The sequence below is a fragment of the Nesoenas mayeri genome (genome assembly GCF_963082525.1).
Source record: "Nesoenas mayeri genome assembly, chromosome: 10".
NCBI lineage: Eukaryota > Metazoa > Chordata > Aves > Columbiformes > Columbidae > Nesoenas > Nesoenas mayeri.
In genome coordinates, this window is record NC_137560.1 from 8,734,399 (window position 1) to 8,756,067 (window position 21,669).

Sequence of the window (21,669 nt, forward strand, 5' to 3'; positions counted from 1 at the left end):
CTGTCGTGGCTCCTACAGCAGCAGCACGGGTACAAAACCTGTTTTGGGGGGTGAAAGAGTCTCAGACACCCTATCAGAAGAGGAGATGCAACATCAACCTTTTCCGGCTGTGCTCAGACCAGTGATACAGCCCTTCAGCAGTAGCTGCTGTCCAGGGAGAGGTGGGGACGCAGCCCAGGGCTCAGCAGAGATGTAAACGCTGCAGATAGGTGGTGGTGGGCAGGGGGCTAAGTCCTTGGTGCTCATGTTACATCAACTGAGAGGAGGTGGGGGCACTTGTCCCTGCAAGACAGCAGATCACGAACCCTCAAGAAACTAATTTGCTTTCCTACAGTGAGGTGCTCTTGCTAACCACATCCTCTGCCTCCCCCCACCACTCTGACAGTAGCCAAAAGACAAGAGAGAGCACAGAGGCCGTCTCAGCCCTTCCTTCCCCCGGGTCATGTGCCTCAGCTGCAGAGGGCTTGTCCCTTCTGGTAACCACAAGGGTATCAACTCTTTTTTTGGGTTCTCTGGGATTTCTGTTGTTGCAGAGGGAAAAAATGGCCACACACTCCTCTCCCTGGGTGTAAGGAAGGGGTAGGAGTGGTTTACAGTTCAGCATCTTTAGCTAGGAGAAAAAAGGCAGGACCTGAGCAGCATTGGAACGCAGAAGAGGTTTATTGGAGAAGGCTGCCTGGTGGGGAGGTGGGAGCGGGGAGGCAGAGTCTGGGCAGTGCTGCCCGGGGCTGGGAGGAGGCAGAAGGGGCTTTGCTGGCTTCTCCGCCCTCACTGGGCTGCACACAGGGGAAACCTCTGCCTTGGCAACCCATGGGTCAGATGCCAGCCACTGCTTCTCTTACGGGCTGCCCGCTCTCCCCGGCGTCCCGGCCATCAGGTTGCAAGCAGCCTTGTGCTTCTGCCAGTGCTGGACCTGGCACGCCCTGCAGAGGGGAGAACCATTGCTCAGGGGACCTGACAAACTACGCAGGGTGCCCACAGCTAAAGCAGGGACAGGGCAGGGCCACGTCCAGCCCCAGGAGCTAAGCAGTGACAAGGACAAACCCCAGCAGCGCACTCCTCCTGGCACTGGGGTGGATTGGGCATGGCTGAGCATCAGCCCAACAGAGAAATGGATGTGGCCTCCAGTTCTGGGGTTAAGAGGGTTTAAAGACACGTCTCTAACCAGACCTTGCCAGATGGTTTAGCAGCAGAGATTATTTAATTTACTGCCACTGTCCCAGCTGCCGCATACCGGCCTGTCACCTGCACCCACAGAGCCACAGGCAGTTTTTTCCCCCCTCCTGCCGCATTAAGATGCAGGGGAGGGAGACAGTGTCACCACGGGAAACCCAACCCACGGCTGCTGGTGTTGTGGGCACAGGCAGCTCAGCACTTGACAGCAGCAACACAGCACTCACCAGTATCTCCTTCACCAATGTCCCAGCACATCAGCCCCACCGTTAGATTTGACAAGTGGAGAGCCAGCAGTAGGACCCTCGGCCTCCCTTAGCCCTTTCACAGTGTTCTCAGTGAGGTGTGTGGTGCTCTGGGGAGCAGGGGCACCGAAAGGCGGCAGGGGACACCAGGGTGCTGCAGGGGACACGGAGGGTGGCAGAGCTTCCTTACCGCGTGCAGTACCACTCGTTCCGGCAGCGAGAGCACCGCTTGGCTGCCTCCACACCACACACCCTGCATCGGGGCTTGTCAGGGGCGAGAGCCTCCATCATGTCCAGGCTGTAGGCCTGTGCCCACCTGTGATGGGCAGAAATGGGGTGAGGCTGCTCACTGCGAACAGCCGATAAGCGTCGAGTTGTCCTCGCTGCGCCCTGCCACTGAGGGGGCATCCCCAGCCAGTACTACAGACTCCTCTGTCCTCCCAGTGCTGAGCTCCAGCCCCTGCTAATGGAATACTGTCTCCACTGGGCATCCTGTGTGTGTGTGCCAGGGCCTTACCTGCGTGCCTGGAGCTTCAGCTCCTCCTCGGTGGGGCTGAAGATGTGCTTCACCTGGTGCTTGGCGATGGCCTCCCACTTCCCTGTGTTGTTCTTGAGGATGTGGTCCCGGATGACAGGAACCTGGTTGGAGAGGCAAAGCAGGAGTAAGGGGTGCGCACAGCCAGACTGAACACGCTGTGGTACAGAGGCATTCGGGGAATGGGGGTGAAGCCAGCCCTGGGCACGAGGTGAAGACACGGGGAGTGAGGGTGTGCTTTTGGGTACATGGAGGGGACAGATCCACTTGACAATGAGCGTTCAGGTGAAACAAGGTAAAACCACGGAGTCCGGTTGGGAGTGAGAGTCCAGCCCTGAGGCCGGGGCTAGCGAACAGAAAGCCCTGGGATCTCGGCGCCCTGCGTGCTGACAGCAGCATGAACCCCATGCTCCAGAGCCGTTTGCCTGAGCAGAGTTTTTCCACTCGTCACTTCCCCGAAGAAGAACACCCAGGGAAGAGCTGGCCAGCACGAAAGGGAAAGCTCCAGCCAAAGTGGTGCAAGGAGTTCAGGCTCTGGAGAGGATGATGCTGCTTCAAACAGCTCTGCCTTCTCCAGCAGAGTAAAAATAGCCAGGCCTGGAAGGGAAGGAGGCCGCTCTGGGAGCAGCCAAATGGAAAAAGGCCTTTCCAGAGCTTGGCTCGGCGACAGAGAGTGAGTTCACTGCTTTCTGAGCGGAGCAGGGAGCCCACGTGTGTGCTTCCCGCTGGCTCCCCTGCCCACCCGCCAGGCTCAGCCCCAGCCCTTGGCGGAGGCGGGAGCAGCACCATCACAAAAGCAGAGCTCAGGAGAAGGGAAGCAGCCTGAGCGAGGGCTGGATGAGGTCCCCAGCATGGCAGCTGCCCATCCCTGCCCCACCAACATGCTGGCAGTCAAGGGACACGGAGTGAATCCATAACCACCTCTGTCCTGTTGCCGTCCCCAGCTGCTCGCCTTGCTGGTCTGCAGCCGCCCCCAGCCCTAGCACCCGGTGTAGGCTGTGCCCCCAGCTCAGTCGCAGCCAGCACCAGCCAGGGCACATCACCCTCCTCTGGGGCCATGGGATCAGCCACGCCGAGGGGAGCCTGGTCCCCCTCCCCACAGCATAAGCGGCCGCTGCCTGACCTGCCCATCCGCTCCATGGCGTGGAGCCTCTGCAGCTCCAGTGTTGGGAAGAACCTCTGCTCTGCCCTCAGCTGCCACTTTGCACATCTGCCCACAGGCAGTTTCTCCCCTCAGCTCACAAGAAGTTAATAGAAACACTGCTCCAGCTGTTACTACCCCATGGATTAAAAGCCACAAGGACCCTATGCTGTTTGAAGACCCTCAGGGCCCAGCTCCTGAGCCCCAGCTGGCACCAGTTTGGCTCTGGCCTCTGCCACCAGATCTTGGCCTTCCTCCATACGCAGTGTGCCAAGCACCCCCAGGCCAGGGCTGTAATGAGGACTCATTACTGGGGAGTCCAGAATTCAGCAGGAAAACACTGATAAATGTTAAAAAAAAGAGTTAATTGTCAAAACAAGCCAGGGGTTGTCTCTGTCCCATGCAGCCACCACCCCAGGGACTCTATGCAATCTGGAGAGTTGTTTATAACCCAGCACTTATGCCTTTAGATGCAAGTGCTCAGCCAATGCTGCAGCAGGACAAGGATCTCATGTCATCCATGGACAATTTTGCTGGCAATAAGGGTGTAACCGTGAAATGAGTGCTTGGCTGCTTTACCAGGGTACCACCTCTCCAGAGCTGAGCTTGGTGGGAGGCAAAGGGGGTAGGGAGCTATCACGCTCAAAGCAGAACAGCTGGAGAGATGGGGAAAGAGCCACAGGATACCTGCTCCAGAATGAGATCCTTTTTAGGGGGAGCCGGCTCTGTCACTGCAAGGTGGCTCAGAAATCTCTGCAGCTCCACAAGGTTGGGCAGCTGGTCAATAAGGATGTCCGTCAGGAATGCACGAAGCTGTGGCCATGGAGGGGAACAGAAGAGTGAACGGAGAGGGGTGAAGACAAACAAGGGAGCCAGAGTGCAGGAAGCAGCATGGCAAGAGCAGGATCTGTGGGGCATTGGCAGGATGACTCATGGGGCTCCCATGAGGTACACTGGCAAACACAAGCTTTGCTGCTACTGGCACAGTGACAGACCCGACTGCGCTCCCACCGCTGGCTGCTGAGAGCCCACAGCAAGGGCAGGGAGGGATGCCCGTAGGTGCCAAATGCTCACAAGGTCCTACTCTGTGCTGCAGGACCTTTGTGATGTAGGGTTCTACCTTGAGGAGCTGGCTCTTGTTGAAGCCATTGAAGTGGTACTTGCGCTGGCATTCGGGGCTGAGCAGGAGGTTGAGGAGAGCAAGCCACACCTGCCCATCGAGTTTGGTCATCTTCACCTGGTCTTCAGGGGGTACCACGTGCCACGTGCCATTCTCAAACTTCTTGAGTTTGCCTGAAGAATAGAAAAACACACGGTTCCAAGAGACAGTGCTGCCCGAAGGAAGAGAGCCCAGAGGTTAGGATGCTGGCCTGCGCTCTCTTCCTCACTCTGCCCTTCTGCTTCTGCCTGCCTCAGTTTCCCTACCCCTTTGCTTCGTGTAGCAGCCTTAGCAGCATTCTTGGTACTGAGACAATATATTAGTATGAAAAGCATAAAGAATATGTATTAAAACAATTGGACTGTGGCAGGAATGGAAAGATCCCTGTCACGTATCCCTTTGTACTTGGCCAGGAATGTAGAGCGCTGGTAAATGGTGGGGGAGCCCATGCTGCAGCAACGGTGTCTGGAGAGACACATTTTGGGGTATCAGCATGGCCAATATCTGACCTTCTGAAGGTTCTTCTGCCAGTGAAAGCCAGAAGTAACATGAATATAACAGAAGTGATGAAACAAGCTCCAGGAGCTACTGTGCTGCTCTGGGGGTGGAGGGGGATGTAACCCTGCATCTGCCCAGCCTGGAAATGCCTTTGCACTCATGTTTCTTTCCAGTCCCTCCCTCAGGGCCCTGGATCAAAGCTCCCTCTGACACCCCCAGCACACAGGCAGAGAGAAGGGATGTGCTTCCTGGCCGGAGGAAGGAGGAAAGCTCCCACATCCAGCTGGGCTCCTCTCGGCAGGCGCAGGGCCACGTGTTTCCCAGCATCTATTCCTCCCCTGCCCGCGTTGTGACCCCTGGTGCCGGACTGGGGAGGGGAGCGTGGGTTCCCACGCCCCAGCTGTGCCCCAGCACTGCTCAGAGGCAGGCAGTGGGGAAGCTGGGAGGCTTGGGAGGGTACACCTGGCCCCAGAGGTGCAGGAGGCAGGGCTGATGGTGCAGGTGGCAGCCCATGGGCACAACCTGATCAGAGGCATTTGGCAAGAGTGAAGCTCAGCAACAAGCAGCTTCACGGCACTTGCTTTGCTGCCTGGGAGAGCCCACAGAATCAAAGAATGTCAGGGATTGGAAGAGACCTTGAAAGCTCATCCAGTGCAATCCCCCCATGGAGCAGGAACACCCAGATGAGGTTACACAGGAAGGTGTCCAGGCGGGTTGGAATGTCTGCAGAGAAGGAGACTCCACAACCTCCCTGGGCAGCCTGGTCCAGTGTCTGTCACCCTCACTGAGAAGTTTCTTCTCATATTCAAGTGAAACCTCCTGTGTTCAAGTTTGCACCAATTGCCCTTTGTCATATCATTAGTTGTCACTGTGAGAAGAGTCTGCTCCACGTCTGCTGCCAGCTCTGAGCACTGTCCCTGAAAGGTGCAGACAGGCTGGGGCTGGCATGCTGGTCTTTCTGCATCCAGGACAGGGCTCCTCAGAGGAGCAGGTTGGGCTGGCAGACATGCTTACGCTCCTGCTCCCGTCCTGGCCATAATCAGTCCAGGAGAGATACAGCCCTGGGGAGGATCAGCTTTCGGGAGTGCTGCCGGGTCCCCAGCCCAGCTGTGCGGCAGCTGCCTTCAGGCAGAACAGCTTCAGGCGGGGAGCACTGGAGAGGGGGCCTGAGGGGCGAGTTGAGGGGGAGCAGATTTCTGCAAGGGCTCCTGTAGCAGATTTGACAGTGGCTGCAGGTCCCAGCACCCCACCACAGCACCACGGGTGCCGTGGGGCATGACCCATACCTGCTTGGCGGCAGCTCCAGGGGCAATGCTCCACCAGCTCGACAAGGAGGCAGGGCAGATTGTGGGTGTTCAGTATCCGTGTCAGCGCGCTCAGGGGCAGACTGGAGATATGACAGAAAGGATGAACTGGTGTGGGCAGACAAATGCCAGAACAGATACAAACACTCCCTGAAGCAACTGGGAGAGGCAGGAAAAAAAAAAAAAAAAAAGATCTGGGTTCCCACTAGTAGCACGGAGCAGGGTGAAGTGCCGCTGTGTTTGCCCCCCGGAGCACAGTGCCACTGCCACTACAGACACAGCCAGCTGCTGAGAGGGGTCCAGGCACCCACAGGAATCTCAAACAGAGAGCTCAGCATGTGTCCTCTGCTGGTCCTGGGTACCTACCTCTCCAACTGATCGGTGATGAACCGCAGCACGGACAGGGCTTTCAGGGAAATCTCAAACTCCATCGTCTCCGCCTGCTGCTGCAGCTCCTGTGGAGGGACACGTGCAGCCTCAGGATTCCAGGCCCCATTTCCTGGGAGCTGCAGGGGGGCAGCCTGTTGGCTGCATGTCGGTAACGGCAGACTGGGGAGGAAACCAGAGCCCTGCAAAACCAACTCTGCTTCTCATCTCGACTGTGCCAGGGCAGCCACAGAAGTGCTTGCAGCCCATTGTTGCTTGTCTCTCATCTCCCTAACCCTAACAGCTCATGGGTGGCCACCAGCAGCAGCACCCCTGGACAGGGACACCCCCTGGAAGAGGCCAGTCCCAGACAGCTCCTCACTCCCCTGCTGGGATCATCTTGTGGCCCACAGTCCTGTAGAGACATGGAAGGCTCAGGGAGGGGGAAACTGCATCATCAGTAGAGGAACCAGAGGAGGAGGGAGAAATTTGGCCCTGGAACAGCTGCAGCTCTACACCCATGCCTGCAGGGTCTGCCTCTCCTCCAGCTTGCCTCCGGCTACAATATCTGCCTGTGGTTATCCCAGCTTGCAGCTACGCCACACTCTCCAGCCACCCGCCCTCCTCCCCTCCCAGGCAGCATGGAGACCCCATTCGTGCCCCACACGCTCAGGCCAACAGCCCGACCACCCTCTGACTCAGCTTCTTCTGAGGCCGAGAGGTGCCAAGTCCTTTTCCCCGGCCTGGGCAGAACTTTGCCTCCCCACTCCCAGGCACTCAGCAGCTCACATCAGCACTGACCTCAGCAACTCGTATTCCTGTAAAGCGCCACTGCAACAGTTCCCTTCCAAATTCCTGCGGTGAGCCCTGCGCTCCTCGAGCTGGTGCCCCACATGCTATTCAGAAATCTGCCTGGGATCTTCCCCCCCACCGCCTCCCTCTCCAAACTCCCCCAGCGAGGCTGTTTCCTACAGCTCCTCTGGGTATCCAGACCTAATCTCTGCTGCCCTCAGCCAGGGGCCATCTTTTGCCTGTGCTTGTGGGGGACAGTAGAACAGGTCCTGCTGAAGGGGTTACCACCATACACACACACAAAGGACAACAGGCTCCACAGGACAGGAGAGAGCAGGAACAGCTTTTTCATAGGGGGTTATTGTATGTAGAGTCAGGAGGGGCTGGAATGAATCAGAGGAAACCAGGCTGCTTGGGAGACGAGTGCTTTTGAGAACCCCATTGGTCCGAAAAAGTTGGCTTTTTTTAAAACTTGAGCTATGTCAAAGTATTAACAGACACCTCCTTCCCTTCCCCAGCTGGGAAAACATTTCCTGGAAAACATCTCTATTGTGCTCTGGAGCCCTCCACTTCCTTCCTTTTCTGGAAGAGAAGCACGTGCTGGGGCACCACGCCAAAGGATGGAGGCAATGTGGGGAGGTAGGGCCAGGCTTGCAGGCTGTCACTTTAACCCCGCTTCTCCAGACACTCCTCGAGATGTGCGCAGTTTAAGGAGAAAATTCAAGGTGCTGAGAAGCAAAGCTGCAGGAGCAAAGAGTGCTCCCACACTGGGAAGGCACATGTGACAGCCCTGAAACACTGGACTGAGAACAGCTACAGGCTGATCCCGACCAGCACAGAGAGGAGGTATTTCTCAGAGATCCAAGGAAGCTGGTGGGAAACACATTAGGATAATTCCTAGTCGTGTTATACATTGGTTCAGGGAGGGATTCCTCTTACGGTTAACCCTGGCTGGCTCCAGCTGCAGCCTGAAATAAGGTGGTTTCACAAGCTCTGGGGAGACATACGCATACAGCTTCTAAGAGCAACAGCAAATAGCCAAACCTCTGTACCGAATAGTTCGTGTAACTGGCAACTTTCCAGTGTCCCCCTACTCAGACCATGTCCTGCAGGCAGCCTGAGGCTGGCACTGTCACAGGTGAGGACAAGAGAGCGGCTGCGGGCTGGAGGGAGGCAGTTGCAGCTGCTGACCCAGCTGAGCTGCTGGTGTGGACAACCACCAGCACCAGATGCCCTCCGAGATGGGCAGGAAGTGCTGGGTCTTCAGCCAAAGGGTTCTCCCAGAGAATGGCCCCCTGTGCCTCTTCAGGCAGCCCACATCCTTCATCACACATGTGCCCAGTGAGCTACAGGACTTTCTCCTCACCTGCATGGACGAGGGGTTGGGCAGATCCTCAGGACGAAGCTCCACCAGGGTCACTATCTGTCCATTGGCGCTCCGAGCTGCCAGCAGGGTCAGTTTTCGGTGGCAATAATCAATTAAATCCAGAATGCTGTCCCCTGCTGACTCGCAGATTTCCTTCACAACAACAAGAATTTCACAGAGGGACAGGCCTCACAGCCATGGCTTCCCACCCCAAGGGGCTTTACACCGAAGAAAGCGGAACCTGCCTCTTACCTTGTAAAAAAACACCGTCTCCAAGAGGTTAATGATGGAAGCTTCATGATGCAGCTACGGGAGGAAAATGGCAAGAGTGAAGTAACAGCAGAGTGGTCACCAGCACCAAGGACACAGGCAATGGGACTGGGAAAAGGGCTCTTCTAAGAAGCTGTTTGTATAGTTATGGCCATACACAAGTTAAAGAGCCAAATACAAGCAATGTAATCTTTAAAACAACTCCAGTTCACATAGTTCATATTAATATTTATATTAATATGCCCATGACGCTACAACATGCTGATGGAGAACCACGCTTCCCAGCAGGCAGGGCTCTTCAGGGCTCTGTCTCTGCACTACAGTGACAGTACAACCGTAGCCCTTGGGCAAGCTGCAGCCCCCAGCGCTGGCACAGAGCCACTGCCTGAGAGAGGACAGTGCCCTGCACGGCTGCACTGCTCACAGCCCCTGGGACAGGGGCAGACAGCCTTGTTCCGAGGCAAGGAAGCACAAGATAACCGCCTCAAGGTGATGCAGCAGACAAACGGCTGTCCAGGGAAGACACCACCTTGCCCTAGCAAGGTGTCACCCAGACTGAAAATAGGCTAAAACTTCCAAACCTCAGGCAGATTTCCCTTAGGTCAAAGGCTGTGCTGCTCCACAGGCAAGCCAAGTTCCCAAGGTCATTCCCTTACCAAGAACCGCCCAAGAGACCACTGCTTCCAGAAGTTCAGTAAGATAAAGCTACGTTTTCCTTAACCCAGAGACACGTAAGCTTGGAGACCCCTCTGGTTATAGAGGTGCCAGAGAAAAACAGTGCTTGGGGGGCAAATATCGCAGGGTGTTGCTGCTCTGGGAGCAAGGGTGGCACTGGGATGCTGGGAGCTGCAAACAAGGAACACATCCACCTCCAGGGGAGGCTTTTCCCACATCCAAGAGCTCCAGCAAGGCCCTGTGCAGGATTAGGCAGGAGTGCAACCCTCTGTGGAGTTGAGCTCCTCTGGGAGCAGGTCCCTGTCCCTCCTGGGGACAAGGACACGGGCTTGTTGCTCATGGCTTTGGGAAACCAGGCATTTCACACCTTGTCACACTGTCCAGCAGTTTCTCAGCCTGGTGAGATATAAATCCCCAGCTCCAAGATCTTCTGGGTGAGAATTATTTTTAAGTGTAACAGTGCCCACCAAATTTCCAGGCTTGTTTCCACTTCCCCTTCTACTCACCACCATATAGATGGGGAAAGTACTTCTTGGCTTGAAGTCCTCCAGCCGGCACAGCACGGGAAAGATCTTGTGCTTCCAGATCTCCACGGAGATCAGTTCCCCAATGAGAACAGGAATCTAGATAGGGAAAGGATGGGGGGAGTGAAGCTGTTCACACCAGTGCCAGAGTGGGAACCAGTTTTCTTGCTGCTGCTCAGATTTTGGAGTCGCCTGAAGGACAGTGGCCTTGGGGCACACAGTCTGTATTTGCACTGATCAGAAATCAACAGCTTTTCAACAGAGAGCTCTTGGAGCTGCAAAGGGGGAAGATGACCCTGAGGAGCTGAGCAGGGCCAGGGCACCCACATCCCGCTGCAGCCTGGGACGTTCTGTGGCTGGGACACCTCGGGCATGGTGCACAGATCTGCAACCAGAGGGCTGGTGCACTGAAGAGACCACAACCTCCAGAGAGGAACCAGAAACCAGCAAGCAAAATTTCCAGTTTGACCTTTAATTTTTTTTAAAAAGCAACACTGGCAAACCACCAAAGTCTTTGGCAGTGATACAGCAGATCCTTCATAATTTCATTCCAAAATTGCACATTGTCCACGCGACAAGCCTGGCTCAAGGCTGAAGGCCTGGCACAGGGCTCACTACTGCACCTAAGGAGCCTCACCTTGCCATAGCTGACCAGCAGCTCAGTGAGGAGCTGCTCCTGACCCGCAGAAGCGCTCAGAATGGCGTGCATGTTGAGCTTCTCTACGCACTCGTGCTGCCGAAGCCATCTGCAGGGCAGCCAGCAAGGACATCAGTGCCAGAGACCTCTGGCCACTAGTTCTGGGGCTCTGCTGTGCTCCTGGAGGGGCTCCCTCATCCAGGAAAACCTGCTCCTAGTGCCCCCATTCCCAGGAAATGCCTCAAGCCCACCAGGCACCCCCAAACACCACACTGTCCCCTGAGCCCGTGCTCCCTGGAGCAGCAGCTCCAGCTGTGGCAGCCCCAACCCCTATAGCAACATCCACCACAAGACACTCCACTGGGGACACCCCAAAACTGGTGGTCCGCTTCTCCACGCCCCCACCCCATAGGCCCTCTAGGGACATCCCATGTCTAGACTCTTCCTTGCCTCCCCACCCCACATGGACCCTCCTCTCTCTCCCAGACCTTCCAGGACGGCTCCAGAATTGGGGTCCCTACTCTCTCTCCATCCTACCCTCTGGAGTCACCCCAAAAACAGGGCCCCTCCTCTCTCCCCTAGACCTTCTATGGATGCCCCCTCGCTCTCAGACCTGGGACCTTTCCTTACTCACCCAGACCCTCTAGGAAGGCCCCAAAAACGGGCTCACTCCTCTCCCTCCACCTCATGCAGCCCCAGCAGGGACACCCCAAATTCACAGCCCTTTCTTCGTGCTCCCCAGCTAAACACGCGGGACCGGGGCCCTCCCCGCCAAGAGCCGGCCCCCCCGCACCCCTGCCCGCCGGTGTCCCGCAGCTCGGTGCCCCGCAGCGCTTGCACCAGCGCCTCGGCCTCGGCGGGCAGCAGCGGCGCCGGCCCGGGGGCGGCCATGGCGGCGGCGTCGCTGTGGCAACGGGAGCGCTAGGGCCGCTCTGCCGCCCCCTGTCGGAGCGGAGGAGCCTCTGCGGGCCACTGGCGGCGCGGAGAAGCTTCTGGTGCCCCCTGGCGGCGCGGAGGAGCGACGGCGGCCGGGAGGATGCGCAGGGCTCCGGGGAGACACGTGGGGACACACACGGGGGACGCGTGGGGGACACACAGCCCCAGGCTGCCATCCCCGCCGTCATTTCCAGCACACGATGATGTTGGGGTCGTTCTCTAGGCGCTCATCCAGCTCCTTGTAACTCATGCCTGGGGGGGAAGGCAGTGGGGTGTTGGTGGGGTGCCCGGCAGCAGTGTCAGGCGGCTCGCTGGGTCCCCCAACTTCCCCCCAGCAGCAAGGGCTTGGCAGCCCCGTTCAGCATAGACCCCAGCACAGTCTCATCTCCCTGCGGTGTGAAAGCTCCCAAAGGGGTGAGGGAAAGCCCCAAATCAGCATACGGCCCTCGGCATACTGGCAGCCCCCTGCCCACCACCAGCCCCCAGAGGCGCCCAGAACAGCTCAGATCCTCACCTGTCTTGCAGCAGATCTCATCGTAGCTGTGGCAGCCCGTGTACAGCCGGGCTGGGTGGCTCCGCTCATCCCGGGCAACCTTGACAGGGTATTTCTGGAGCCGACGGATAAGGCCCTTCATCAAGCCAAACTGGATGAGCCTCCTGGGGATGGGGAGGGAAGAGACTTGGACCATGACAATGAGGCTTCAAACACCCCAACTCTCCCTATTCTGTCCTGGTTTCACCACGCCACACCACTGCCTTAGTTTCCCCACCTGCAGACACAGGGGTTGGGTTTCCCCTCTTTGCTCCCCCACACTCAGTCCCCCCACCCCTAGTGTCATCGTTCCCTTGGGGATTGAGCAGAAGAGCACTGGCTCCCACCTCTCATCCACCCTCTGGAGCTGCAGGGTGTAGCGGGAGATGAGGTCTCGCACCGTTGTGCCAGGGCTCAGGCCGCAGTACAGCTGGAAGACGTCCCTGAGGCTGGCCCGCTTGTGCCCTGCAGGGACAAGTCACCAGTCAGCCTCCCCTTCAGCCTCCCCTCCCTCTGCTTCTGCCAGCAGCTTGGGATCTCCCTACCTTGTTTGGTGACGTAAGACAGACACTCCTCCTGGAGACACTTGTCATCCACCAGGTCCTGGACCTTTGGCGTGGTGCAGTAGACATTGGAGTACTGGAGGACAAGGGAAAACCAGCTCTGCTCAGCCACAGCTCTGAGAGACAGACCTGTCCCACTTGAAACCCCGCTGTCCCCCCTACACAGCCATCTCAGTTCTGCAGCTGCTCCCTGAATCCCACTTGTGGCCCCATGGTCTGTGGCATGACCCACCTGGAGTATGGAGACAAGCGTGACAACCCCATAGTACCTGCAGACGGACAGGGAAACGTCAGAGATCCTCTGCCAGCACCCACCACCCTCCTGCAGGCAGGCCAGGCCCCCTTCCCCACACTCACAGCAGGTTTTGCACAGCAATGCGCACCAAGTTCAGCTCCACGTCAGCTTCTGCAGAAATCTTCTGGACGTGCCGAAAGCCATCAATGTAGGGCAGGATCTAACAGGAGAGGATGCAAGAGCTGAGAGGGGAGAGAGGCCAAAGGCATCACCCTGAAGCCCCAGAAACTCTCCTGCATCTTGAAGCATGCTGGGATGGGGGCACACCATCCCCAGCAACACTTAACCCACGTTTTGGGAGATTGGGTCACGTGCAAGCCCGAGCACAAAGACTAGGGGAGCACTGAACTGCGCTCATTAACGTGGTGATCTCTGGGACAGAACGACTCCCCTCAGTCTCTGGGCAGGCTGGAAAGAGATCTCATTCAAAGCACACGGACCTGCTGTGTGGTGAGGTCCCACTGGGAGTTGAAGAAGTCATCTTTGTCTTGGGTGAAGACGGGGACATCGTACTCCTGTACGATGGGGGGGTCTGGGCGCTGCTCGATCACCTTCAGGTGGATGGTGTTTGACTCATCTGGCCAGGGAAGAGGGAGCGCTCGGTCCCCATAGAAATCTCTGCTCACTCAGGAGCTCACGACCCTCAGCCCCAGGACACCACCGCACTGCACAGAGGTGGGTGTTTGCAGCTTGTAACCCCATCCCTCCCACCCTTCAAGGCATGCAGGGCATGGCTGGCTCAGGCATCCTCCAGCTCCAAGCACAGACAGGCAGGGAGCTGCCAGGAGCAGCGTAGGCAGAGCTGAACAGGGCAGAGGATGGCCCAGCTGCCTCCCCTGCTGCAGGGCCAGGGATGATGCAGCTGCTGTACCTATGGGAAGAGTGCACTTTCCTTTGGCGTTCAGTTCCTCCAGCAGAATGGTCATGATGGGGACCAGCTTCTGTTTACTCTCCTCATTGGAGATGAAGCCACTTTCCAGCTGAAGAGAGCAGAAAATCGAGTCAGCTCCTCCCCGCAGGATTACTGGCTACACGAACCACACATCTTGGATCCCATCCTCCCTTAAACTTCAAGTGGTGCGTGGGTAAAACCAGCACAATTCCCTCTTTGCCACAAACCTGGCTGCTACCCCAGCAACGCCCAGTGCTGCACAACATATGCGGACACTGGTGACTCCGTGGGGCGGGCAGCCTCCTGTGGCTCTGGGTCTGGCCTCACCTCGAGAGTGGTGAGGTAGCCAGCCAGCTTCTTCACTATGGGCTCCAGTGCACAGGCCTTGGCTCTGGCATCGCACACGAAGCCCAGGTTGAAGAGCAGAGCATTTCGGCTGTACTTCTTGTGCTCGATACAGACGGGGCAGCCGATCAGCTTCTTCTCCATGGCTGTTCTGCAGGGAGACAAGTACAACCTGCACCTGTGCCCTGACGGAGGCCTGAGCCCTGCACAAGGCTGGCTCCCAGTCAGCTCTGGCTTCTCTACTTTGAAGTTTAATCCCCAAATGCTCAGAGTGCAAAACATAGTCTAAAGAAGCGGGGAAAGGGTCACCTATAAGAGAACAGAACAGTCTCCTTTCAAAACCCACACAGCTCTAAAGACTTGTCCGAATTTCACGGATTTGAGGCCAGCAGAGAACCACATGCAGCTCCAGTCACCCACAGAATCGGGCACCCAACCGCTCTGCACAGATAACTGTGGGCATCGGCATGAACCTGCTGACAACGGGGCAGGAATCCCTGGGACCCAGAGCTGATGCTGGCACTGTCACACCACGGCACTGTCACCTCTGCTGGCAGAGACTCTCCCAGTCACGAGGACACCGGTTTTACCCCCCGGGGGAAGGATGGGTGGCTTGTCAACACTCACACGGTGATCAGCTTGTTCTGCAGCTCGGGCTTCGTGATCACGTACACCTGGATGGTGTCAAAGAGCTCCCGAGAGATGAAATCCTCCGGGACCTGCAGCGGCAGAGGGCCCCGCTCCAGCCCCACGCGGTGCTGAACCCGTCCCAGCCCCGTTCCCCCCGGAGTGGCCTCCATCCCTGCGCCCCTGTTCTCCTCATGGGCACTCCCAGTCCTCCAGCGGGAAGGGGCTTCCCGGCCCCCCCAGGCCCTGCCCCGGTACCAGTACCGGCCCCGGCAGGTGCCTTCAGTCCCCGCTTCCCCTCCGGACCTAGGCCCAGACACCCCCCACACCTGGTAGGTGATCTTGGGCCCCAGCGTGGGGTGGAACTCGCTGAAGAACACGCACTCAATCCTGCCGCCCATGGCGACCCCGGGAGCGCCCGCTCAGGCCCCGCTGCGGCAGCGGCGCGCCGGTGGCCCGCACCGCGCATGCGGTAAGGACCCAGGCAGCCACCGTAGCGCCCTTCCGGAGGGACTGACATCACACCGGCGGGGGCGGGCCCTCTCTTTGAACGACAGTGCATATCACCCATTCAGTGGCGGAGCGGCGCGGCGGAGGCGGGCCCTAGCGCAGACGGACAGCCCGTCTCGACCAATCGGGGTCCCCGCGGCGGCCAGCCCGTGACGGCGGCGGTGGCGGCAGTTCCCCCACAGGCCGCCATGGCCCTGACAGCCGAGACCGAGTCCCGGCTGTACCGCTCCCTGCGCGCCGCCGCCGGCGCCGCCGCCCACCTCGTGGCGCTGGGCTTCCCCATCGCCGTGGCCGTGCTGGCGCGGCCCGGATCGAGTGAGTGCCGGGGGGACCGGGGTCTGGGCGGGGGGCCGGGCCTCTCCGCAGCTCAGCTCAGCTCAGCGCCTGCCCTTCCCTTGCAGGTCTGTTCTCCTGGCACCCGCTGCTCATGGCCCTCGCGGTAAGTCCCGCCGCCCCGGTTACCGGACACTCCCCGTGCTGCCCCTGCCGCCGGCACCACCCTCGGGGAGCGGGCGGAGAGGACAAGGCCGCTCTGCTTTCTGTGGGCAGTGGGAGGCAGAGCCCGGGGCGTGGCGGAGGGGCGGCCGTGCCAACCCCCTGCCCTCTGTCTCCCAGTTCTCGTTCCTGATGACGGAAGCCCTGCTGATATTCTCCCCGGAGACCTCGCTGCTCCGCTCCTTCTCCCGCAAAGTCAAAGTGCGGGTGCACTGGGCCCTGCAGCTGCTCGCCCTCCTCTGCGCCCTCCTGGGACTGGGCATCATCACCTACAACAAGCACCTGAACGGCAAGCCCCACTTTGCCACCTGGCACGGCCTGACGGGGCTGCTGGCCGTGCTGTACGCCAGCGGGCAGTGCGCAGGCGGGGTGCTCCTGCTCTACCCCAAGCTGATGAAGAACTGGACGCTGGCCAAGCTCAAGCTGTATCACGCAACCTCGGGGCTGGTGGGCTACCTGCTGGGCTGTGCCAGCCTGATGCTGGGCATGTGCTCCCTGTGGTTCACCACCTCGGTGACCAGTGTCTCCTGGTACCTCGCCATGCTGTGTCCCCTTCTCACCAGCCTGGTTATCATGAACCAGGTGAGCAACGCTTACCTGTACCGCAAGCGGAGCCAGCACTGAGTGCCCAGCACGGATCTGAACTTCCCCTGCGTGAGCCAGCGAGGCCAGGGCTTGTCCCCACAGCCCCCCATGGGGGCCCCCTGCTCACGCAGGGTCTCTTTAGAACTTGATCTCTACCTACTCATCTCATTAGTCTTGGATTGTCTGTTGTGTCCTGTCCTTGGGGAGCGGCTACGATGTGTGTAACACCAAGCAGGTGGGAGCTGCTCATCTCATGCCTGCCTTGGTGGGGACATTTCCCAGCACAAGTAACGCTGCTGGTCTGCCCAGCAGCTTGGTGCTCGGTGCTGGGAACTGGCAGGTTCACTCAGGATTCCTGCTTCTTTTTCCTCCCCTTACCACCCAGGGCTGCTTTGGAGCAGGCAGGCCGGGAACTGGCATGTTCCTGGTGAGGATGGCAGGGAAGGCCTGCTCGCCCAGGAGGTTGCAGTGGGCACTGCACTGCTTCTCCTGCCACCAAGGCAGCTTGGCCAGTAAAAGCACAGGGTATGGTTGTGGCTTCAGCCACAGGACAGCTGAAGCCAGGTGGCAGCACCCAAGGTATCCATCCCCATGGCACAGCCTGGGGGCTCTCTGTGACCAGTACAGACAGCCCTGCCCAACAGCTGCGGATCCAGGCACCCATCACCACGCACAAATCCTTCCTGCAGGCTGGGACAGCGAAGCTTCAGCCTGGCAGAAGGTGGGTGTCATTTTACAAAGCAAATTAATGAGCTGAGATGCAAACCGGCATTTTGTCCCTCTGAGGGGCACAGGGAACAGTGCGAGCACAGGGGGAGCAGGGCTCAGGATGAGCCTTCCAGCCTGCGTGCCATCAGGGCAGCCAGGCAGCACAAGGCTCTGTCTGCTGCAGTGGCCCTGTGGCTGCTCCTCAGCACATACCCTGCTTTCGACAGGGCCAGGGGTCCCAGGCTGGGAAATTCCTCTGTATCCAGAGCTTTTATTCAATAAAAATTTCAGGCAGCTACAACATGACAAGCCCTCTTTACTGCCCGGGGGACTTCTGGGGTGTTGGCAGGCATCGCTCTGCTGCAGATTTCCCACATCCTACTTGCAAAGAGTCAAACTGCTGAGAGCAGCTGGGAAGAAAACCCCTCCCCAGGCTCCTGCACCAGAGCCCCTAGGGGCTGCTCTGTGTCCCCTGCCCATATGCTGCTGCAGGAGCCAACTCTTTTGAAGAACTCTTTATTGATAACGAAAGGTCTGTGTTTTTCCTGGTTGACAAAACCTTCTTTTGTGGTCCTTTAAAAAAATAATCATGACACCATTGACCCGCATCTCAGGCTGGGGTCTGCCTGGGGGATCAGAAGCTGTGAGGAAGCTGTCGCAGGAAGCATCCTCTCCATCCAGAAAAAAACAAACAGAAAAAAGCCCAGCAACACAGAGGAAAAGAGAAGGGGGACCCCATATTCTACCTGCAGGAAAGAAAACCTGCTGCTGGAGGAGGCAGCAAGAGCCCCACCATAAAAATTAATTCCAGCTTCTAGTGTAATCTGACAAACGGATTAGCCAGGGAGCGGCCAAGGGCACTGGCTCCTCGTGGGGCTGTCTTAGAGGCAGAAGAGAACACCCAATATGCAAAGCCCAGAGCTGGCAGTGCCAGCCCACTGCTGAGAGGGGCTGGGCAGCCCCCTCCTGCCCTGCAGCCTGTCCCCTCACCTGGCAAACCTCTCACCAGTCAGGATGAGCTCCTGCTGGGGCTGGGGGGAGGCTCCCCACAGAAAAGGGATTCAGAAAAGAAACCCGCCAGCCTTCCTGTTCCCTTGGTTAGGGACAAAACTACCTTCAGAAAAGAGGAAATAAGTGTTGAGCGCTCCAGCCGAGCTCCAGTGCAGAGGAGACATGAGAAAGTGCTGCTGACTTTGCTCCCGTGTAGGCAAGCGCATTGGCCTCAGGGCAGGGATCAGCCCCATGTCCTCCTCCTGGATGCTGGTGCCATGGCCTGCCCTGTGCCCAGGGGAGTGCCTCAAAGAACCCCCGTCCTTGTAGTGGCGGCAGCATCGTCGTCCTGGGTGGCCAGTGCTGGCCGTGAGTGGCAACAAATCATTGGAATGAGGTAGCCCCCCTGCCTCTGCCACGGGAAGAGTCCCGGCTCCCTGCTGAGCGTCCCGGTTGTGTGGGTGGTACACGAGGCGGGTAGCAGCTCTCCAATGGAGACGGGGTGGGGAAGGGGGCAGCATGTTGGCCCGTCACAGCTGGGATGGGGCGTCCTGGAAGGTGATGAGGCTGGACTCCTGGCCAGAGCCCTTACCGGCCGCACCGGGGTCGGGTAGCAGCGGAGTGTCAGCCTTTGCCACCACTGCCTCCTCCTCCTCATCCTCCATGCTAGGCCAGGCCGACTGGTCCTCCACGCGCTTCAGCCGCTCGTTCAGGGCCTTCAGGGCCAGCTGCCTGCGGGGCAAGGGCAGACGGGTGGGTTAACCTCAGGTCCGATGGACAGGGCAGGGGTTAACTGGGGTGCTGTGCCAGGCCGTCCCTGGCAGGACAAGGGGGATTCAGCAGCGCTAGAGATGACCTGGCGCACTGGGACTGCCGTGAAAACACTCACTCATGTTCCCAGACTACACATGCAGAGTTCTTGTGCCACGTGGAGCGCTCAGAGGCTGTCAGCACACAGGCCTCTCTGGGAATGGGGGCCGAAAGGTGTAAAACAGGACAGGGGTAAGTGCAGTGCCAATGCCTTGGCCAAACCCTCCTGCCGGGTCTCGGGAAGGCCACCAGGCGTGCTGGAGGCTGGTGCATGGGGCTGACTCAGCACCTTCCCCTGTATCAGGATGATGGCTGTGGGTCTGCTGTGAGTGGGGGCTGCCACCTCCCCAGGCAACCGCCATTGCCCTCCTATAGGGATTTCTGATCCCCAAACCCTGCCTACTCCTTCCCCAGCATCTCCTCATTCCTCCTCCCCTGCACTTTCACCGCTGCTCTGCCTTGGGAAGAGTGGGACAACAACCCACCAACCCCCTGAAATGCTCCCAACCACCTCTGTGGCAGGGAGGACAGCCCCCAGCAGACCCCTCTGGAGAAGGCTCCCCGCTAGCACCCTGCACCCAAATCTCCCCACATCTCCATGTTTGGATTTTAAACCTGACCCTCACTGCCTGTAAACATGACCCCCGTGGAAGCAGGTGAGCGGTACCTTCTCCTCTCGGCATCCTGGGGGTCTGTTCCCGGCAGGCTGATGGTGATGGATGACGGGGCACCCACGTCGTAGCGTTTGACTGTCTTGCGGCAGACCTTCACCTTCACCAGGATGCCGTGCACCAGATTGGCCACCAGACCCACCACGGGCTGCAGGATCTCAGGGAAGAAAGTGGCAAAGGCGAAGTGGTCGGACATGTCTCCACGGCCTCTACTGTGCCGCTGGTAGAAACGGAGATAGACCCAGCTGGAGAGGAGCCCGAAGCCGTATGAGGCCAGTACATTGCTCTCGATGAGGGTGGTGAGGCGCAGCAGAGCCAGGAGAAGCAGCAGGAGCATGGGGACAGCCTTCATTCTGACCTGTGGCACCTTCAGGACGGTGCTGTCCCCCATCGTCTGCTTGAGGGCCACCAGCACTCCCCCGAGGAAGCCCAGCCCGCCGTGGATGCGCACAGCGAACAGGTAGGCGAAGTGGAAGGAGGCCACGTAGGTGAGGAAGTAGGCGAGGGCCCCCAGGAGCCCCACCGAGACGTTCACCACCGCGAAGAAGACCAGCAGCTCCAGGGCGCCCCAGAGGGGCTCCAGCAGCCGCCCGGCCACCCCCAGCGTGGCCAGGCTGGCCGCCAGGCCCCAGGCCCGCTCCTCCACCAGCCCCTGCGTCAGCAGCGTCCACACCCAGAAGTTGGGGGGCAGGAGGTAGCCGGGGGTCACCCCCAGGCCATAGGCCGTGTCCAGGCCGAAGGAGAGCAGGTAGAGCAGGACCACGGCGGCGCTCAGCGACTTCACCACCACGCTGGTGCCGGCCAGCGCCGCCAGGAAGTGCTGCCGGGCTACCGGCAGGTACCGCCGCATCTTCGGCGCCCCCACCGGCGGGACGGGGCTGCCCCCCGCCCCCGCCGGGGCCGCCGCCTCCTCCTCGCCGGGCCCCGCTCAACCCCAGACCAGGCCCCGGCCCCTCCCGCCGCCGCCCCAGGCCGCGCTGGGCCCCGCTGCTGGGCCAGGCCGGGCGCGGACAAACAGCAGCTCTGCGCATGCGCGGCGCTGGGCGGGGCCGGGGCGGCCGCTAGGGGGCGGGGCCGGGGCCGGCCGCGGGGCACGCTGGGACATGTAGTCCGGCCGCGGCTGCCGGCCGCGTGGGCGAGGGGGGCGTGGGGACACAGACTGAGTTGTGAGGGGACAGTCACAGAGACCTGGACATGGAGGCACAAAGACCGGGGCGGGGGGACAGAACATGGACACGTGTGGGCCAGGTACGGGGGACACCCGGGAACATGGTCCCCACGGCACAGGGGCACATGGATGCCGGGACGCAGACACAGGAGGACACAGACACAGGAGGACACAGGCGTGGCCGGGTGAGGGGTGTGTGGCACGGGAGACATGGACACGGGACGTGGGGAAGGGAGGACACAGACCCGAGGGACACAAGGACGTGGGGTAGGGGGGCAGCAGGGACTCAGCCCCTGTGCAGCCCCTCCTGTGCAGCGTGGGGGTGTCTGTGAACCCGCACTCCTGCCCGTGTCCCTGTCCCCCAGCCCACGGCAGAGCTGCAGGCGCACGAAGGCAGTGGCCCAGCGGGCAGGAGCACCCCGATGTCCTGCCTGCCCCCCCGCCCCTGGTGCTGTGTCCCCCCAGCCCTGCCCACGTACCCGGGCAATGACGCAGCCACCACCTGTGAAGTGAAAATATGAACATTATTTAATAACTGAGTCTCTGTAATAAACCATTTGAAAATATTTTACAAGGAGTCACACACACGATATCTTACAAATTGTCTTTTTGTTGGTTTTTGAAGTTTTACAACTCTTCTGTACAAAAAAAAAAGCCAAACCAAAACACAAACCAAACAAAAAAACCCAAAACAACAAACAAAAAAAAACCAAACCCAAAGAAATTAAAAATAAAGAAAATAAATTAAAAACCCAACGCCTTTGAATGAGCAGAAAGAAGCTTCCAGGTGGGGGGAGGAGGCGACCCTGGCAGGACAAGGTGGGGGGGCCCAGGGCCGTGCTGCCCCTTTGTCTCAT

General features: G+C 59.1%; 4 protein-coding genes across 8 annotated transcripts; 1 reads left to right on the forward strand and 3 right to left on the reverse strand.

Moving 5' to 3' along the window:
* Nucleotides 1-730: 730 nt before the first annotated feature.
* Nucleotides 731-11,597, reverse strand: ZMYND10 (zinc finger MYND-type containing 10). 2 transcript variants are annotated; one of them, XM_080350220.1, is made up of 12 exons: nt 11,479-11,597; nt 10,686-10,794; nt 10,031-10,147; nt 8,832-8,885; nt 8,580-8,732; nt 6,422-6,510; nt 6,038-6,138; nt 4,215-4,387; nt 3,782-3,907; nt 1,936-2,057; nt 1,609-1,734; nt 731-923 (listed from the first exon to the last, which is right to left on the reverse strand). In XM_080350220.1, exons 1-12 carry the CDS (start codon nt 11,574-11,576, stop codon nt 839-841), a joined length of 1,353 nt encoding a protein of 450 aa, XP_080206346.1. In that variant the 5' UTR covers nt 11,577-11,597; the 3' UTR covers nt 731-838. The 2 variants fall into 2 exon arrangements, with proteins under 2 accessions (XP_080206346.1, XP_080206345.1); XM_080350219.1 differs by lacking the exon at nt 11,479-11,597 and having other exon boundaries at nt 10,034-10,147; nt 10,686-11,347.
* Nucleotides 11,598-11,742: 145 nt separating this feature from the next.
* NPRL2 (NPR2 like, GATOR1 complex subunit) lies at nt 11,743-15,368 on the reverse strand. Of its 3 annotated transcripts, none has more exons than XM_080350222.1 (11): nt 15,205-15,356; nt 14,876-14,967; nt 14,231-14,399; nt 13,883-13,991; nt 13,452-13,588; nt 13,074-13,171; nt 12,949-12,985; nt 12,699-12,792; nt 12,501-12,618; nt 12,136-12,278; nt 11,743-11,873 (listed from the first exon to the last, which is right to left on the reverse strand). In XM_080350222.1, the coding sequence occupies exons 1-11, from the start codon at nt 15,274-15,276 to the stop codon at nt 11,806-11,808; spliced, it is 1,137 nt and encodes a 378-aa protein (XP_080206348.1). In that variant the 5' UTR covers nt 15,277-15,356; the 3' UTR covers nt 11,743-11,805. The 3 variants fall into 3 exon arrangements, with proteins under 3 accessions (XP_080206348.1, XP_080206350.1, XP_080206349.1); XM_080350224.1 differs by having other exon boundaries at nt 14,231-14,394; nt 14,876-14,922; nt 15,205-15,272; XM_080350223.1 differs by lacking the exon at nt 14,876-14,967 and having other exon boundaries at nt 15,205-15,368.
* Nucleotides 15,369-15,525: 157 nt separating this feature from the next.
* Nucleotides 15,526-16,797, forward strand: CYB561D2 (cytochrome b561 family member D2). The gene is made up of 3 exons (XM_080350361.1): nt 15,526-15,700; nt 15,787-15,824; nt 16,001-16,797. Exons 1-3 carry the CDS (start codon nt 15,574-15,576, stop codon nt 16,502-16,504), a joined length of 669 nt encoding a protein of 222 aa, XP_080206487.1. The 5' UTR covers nt 15,526-15,573; the 3' UTR covers nt 16,505-16,797.
* An 876-nt stretch (nt 16,798-17,673) lies between these two features.
* Nucleotides 17,674-20,638, reverse strand: TMEM115 (transmembrane protein 115). 2 transcript variants are annotated; one of them, XM_080350360.1, is made up of 3 exons: nt 20,003-20,638; nt 19,641-19,864; nt 17,674-18,895 (listed from the first exon to the last, which is right to left on the reverse strand). In XM_080350360.1, the coding sequence occupies exons 1-3, from the start codon at nt 20,492-20,494 to the stop codon at nt 18,694-18,696; spliced, it is 918 nt and encodes a 305-aa protein (XP_080206486.1). In that variant the 5' UTR covers nt 20,495-20,638; the 3' UTR covers nt 17,674-18,693. The 2 variants fall into 2 exon arrangements, with proteins under 2 accessions (XP_080206486.1, XP_080206485.1); XM_080350359.1 differs by having other exon boundaries at nt 19,641-20,638.
* Between the last annotated feature and the right edge of the window lie 1,031 nt (nt 20,639-21,669).

What these genes read in the sequence shown, in the direction of transcription:
- ZMYND10 (XM_080350220.1), bottom strand. Translation starts at nt 11,576, where the DNA reads ATGGCCGCCCCCGGGCCGGCGCCGCTGCTGCCCGCCGAGGCCGAGGCG. An exon ending in TGCTGGTCAGCTATGGCAAG is followed by an intron (nt 10,148 to 10,685) that starts GTGAGGCTCCTT and finishes TTCCCTATCTAG; the next exon opens with ATTCCTGTTCTCATTGGGGA. An exon ending in AGACGGTGTTTTTTTACAAG is followed by an intron (nt 8,733 to 8,831) that starts GTAAGAGGCAGG and finishes GTTGTTGTGAAG; the next exon opens with GAAATCTGCGAGTCAGCAGG.
- CYB561D2 (XM_080350361.1), top strand. Translation starts at nt 15,574, where the DNA reads ATGGCCCTGACAGCCGAGACCGAGTCCCGGCTGTACCGCTCCCTGCGC. An exon ending in GCTGGCGCGGCCCGGATCGA is followed by an intron (nt 15,701 to 15,786) that starts GTGAGTGCCGGG and finishes CTTCCCTTGCAG; the next exon opens with GTCTGTTCTCCTGGCACCCG. An exon ending in CGCTGCTCATGGCCCTCGCG is followed by an intron (nt 15,825 to 16,000) that starts GTAAGTCCCGCC and finishes TCTGTCTCCCAG; the next exon opens with TTCTCGTTCCTGATGACGGA.
- NPRL2 (XM_080350222.1), bottom strand. Translation starts at nt 15,276, where the DNA reads ATGGGCGGCAGGATTGAGTGCGTGTTCTTCAGCGAGTTCCACCCCACG. An exon ending in CAGAACAAGCTGATCACCGT is followed by an intron (nt 14,400 to 14,875) that starts GTGAGTGTTGAC and finishes GTCTCCCTGCAG; the next exon opens with AACAGCCATGGAGAAGAAGC. An exon ending in ATTGCTGTGCAAAACCTGCT is followed by an intron (nt 12,986 to 13,073) that starts GTGAGTGTGGGG and finishes GTCCGTCTGCAG; the next exon opens with GTACTATGGGGTTGTCACGC.
- TMEM115 (XM_080350359.1), bottom strand. Translation starts at nt 20,494, where the DNA reads ATGCGGCGGTACCTGCCGGTAGCCCGGCAGCACTTCCTGGCGGCGCTG. An exon ending in CAGGATGCCGAGAGGAGAAG is followed by an intron (nt 18,896 to 19,640) that starts GTACCGCTCACC and finishes CTTGCCCCGCAG; the next exon opens with GCAGCTGGCCCTGAAGGCCC.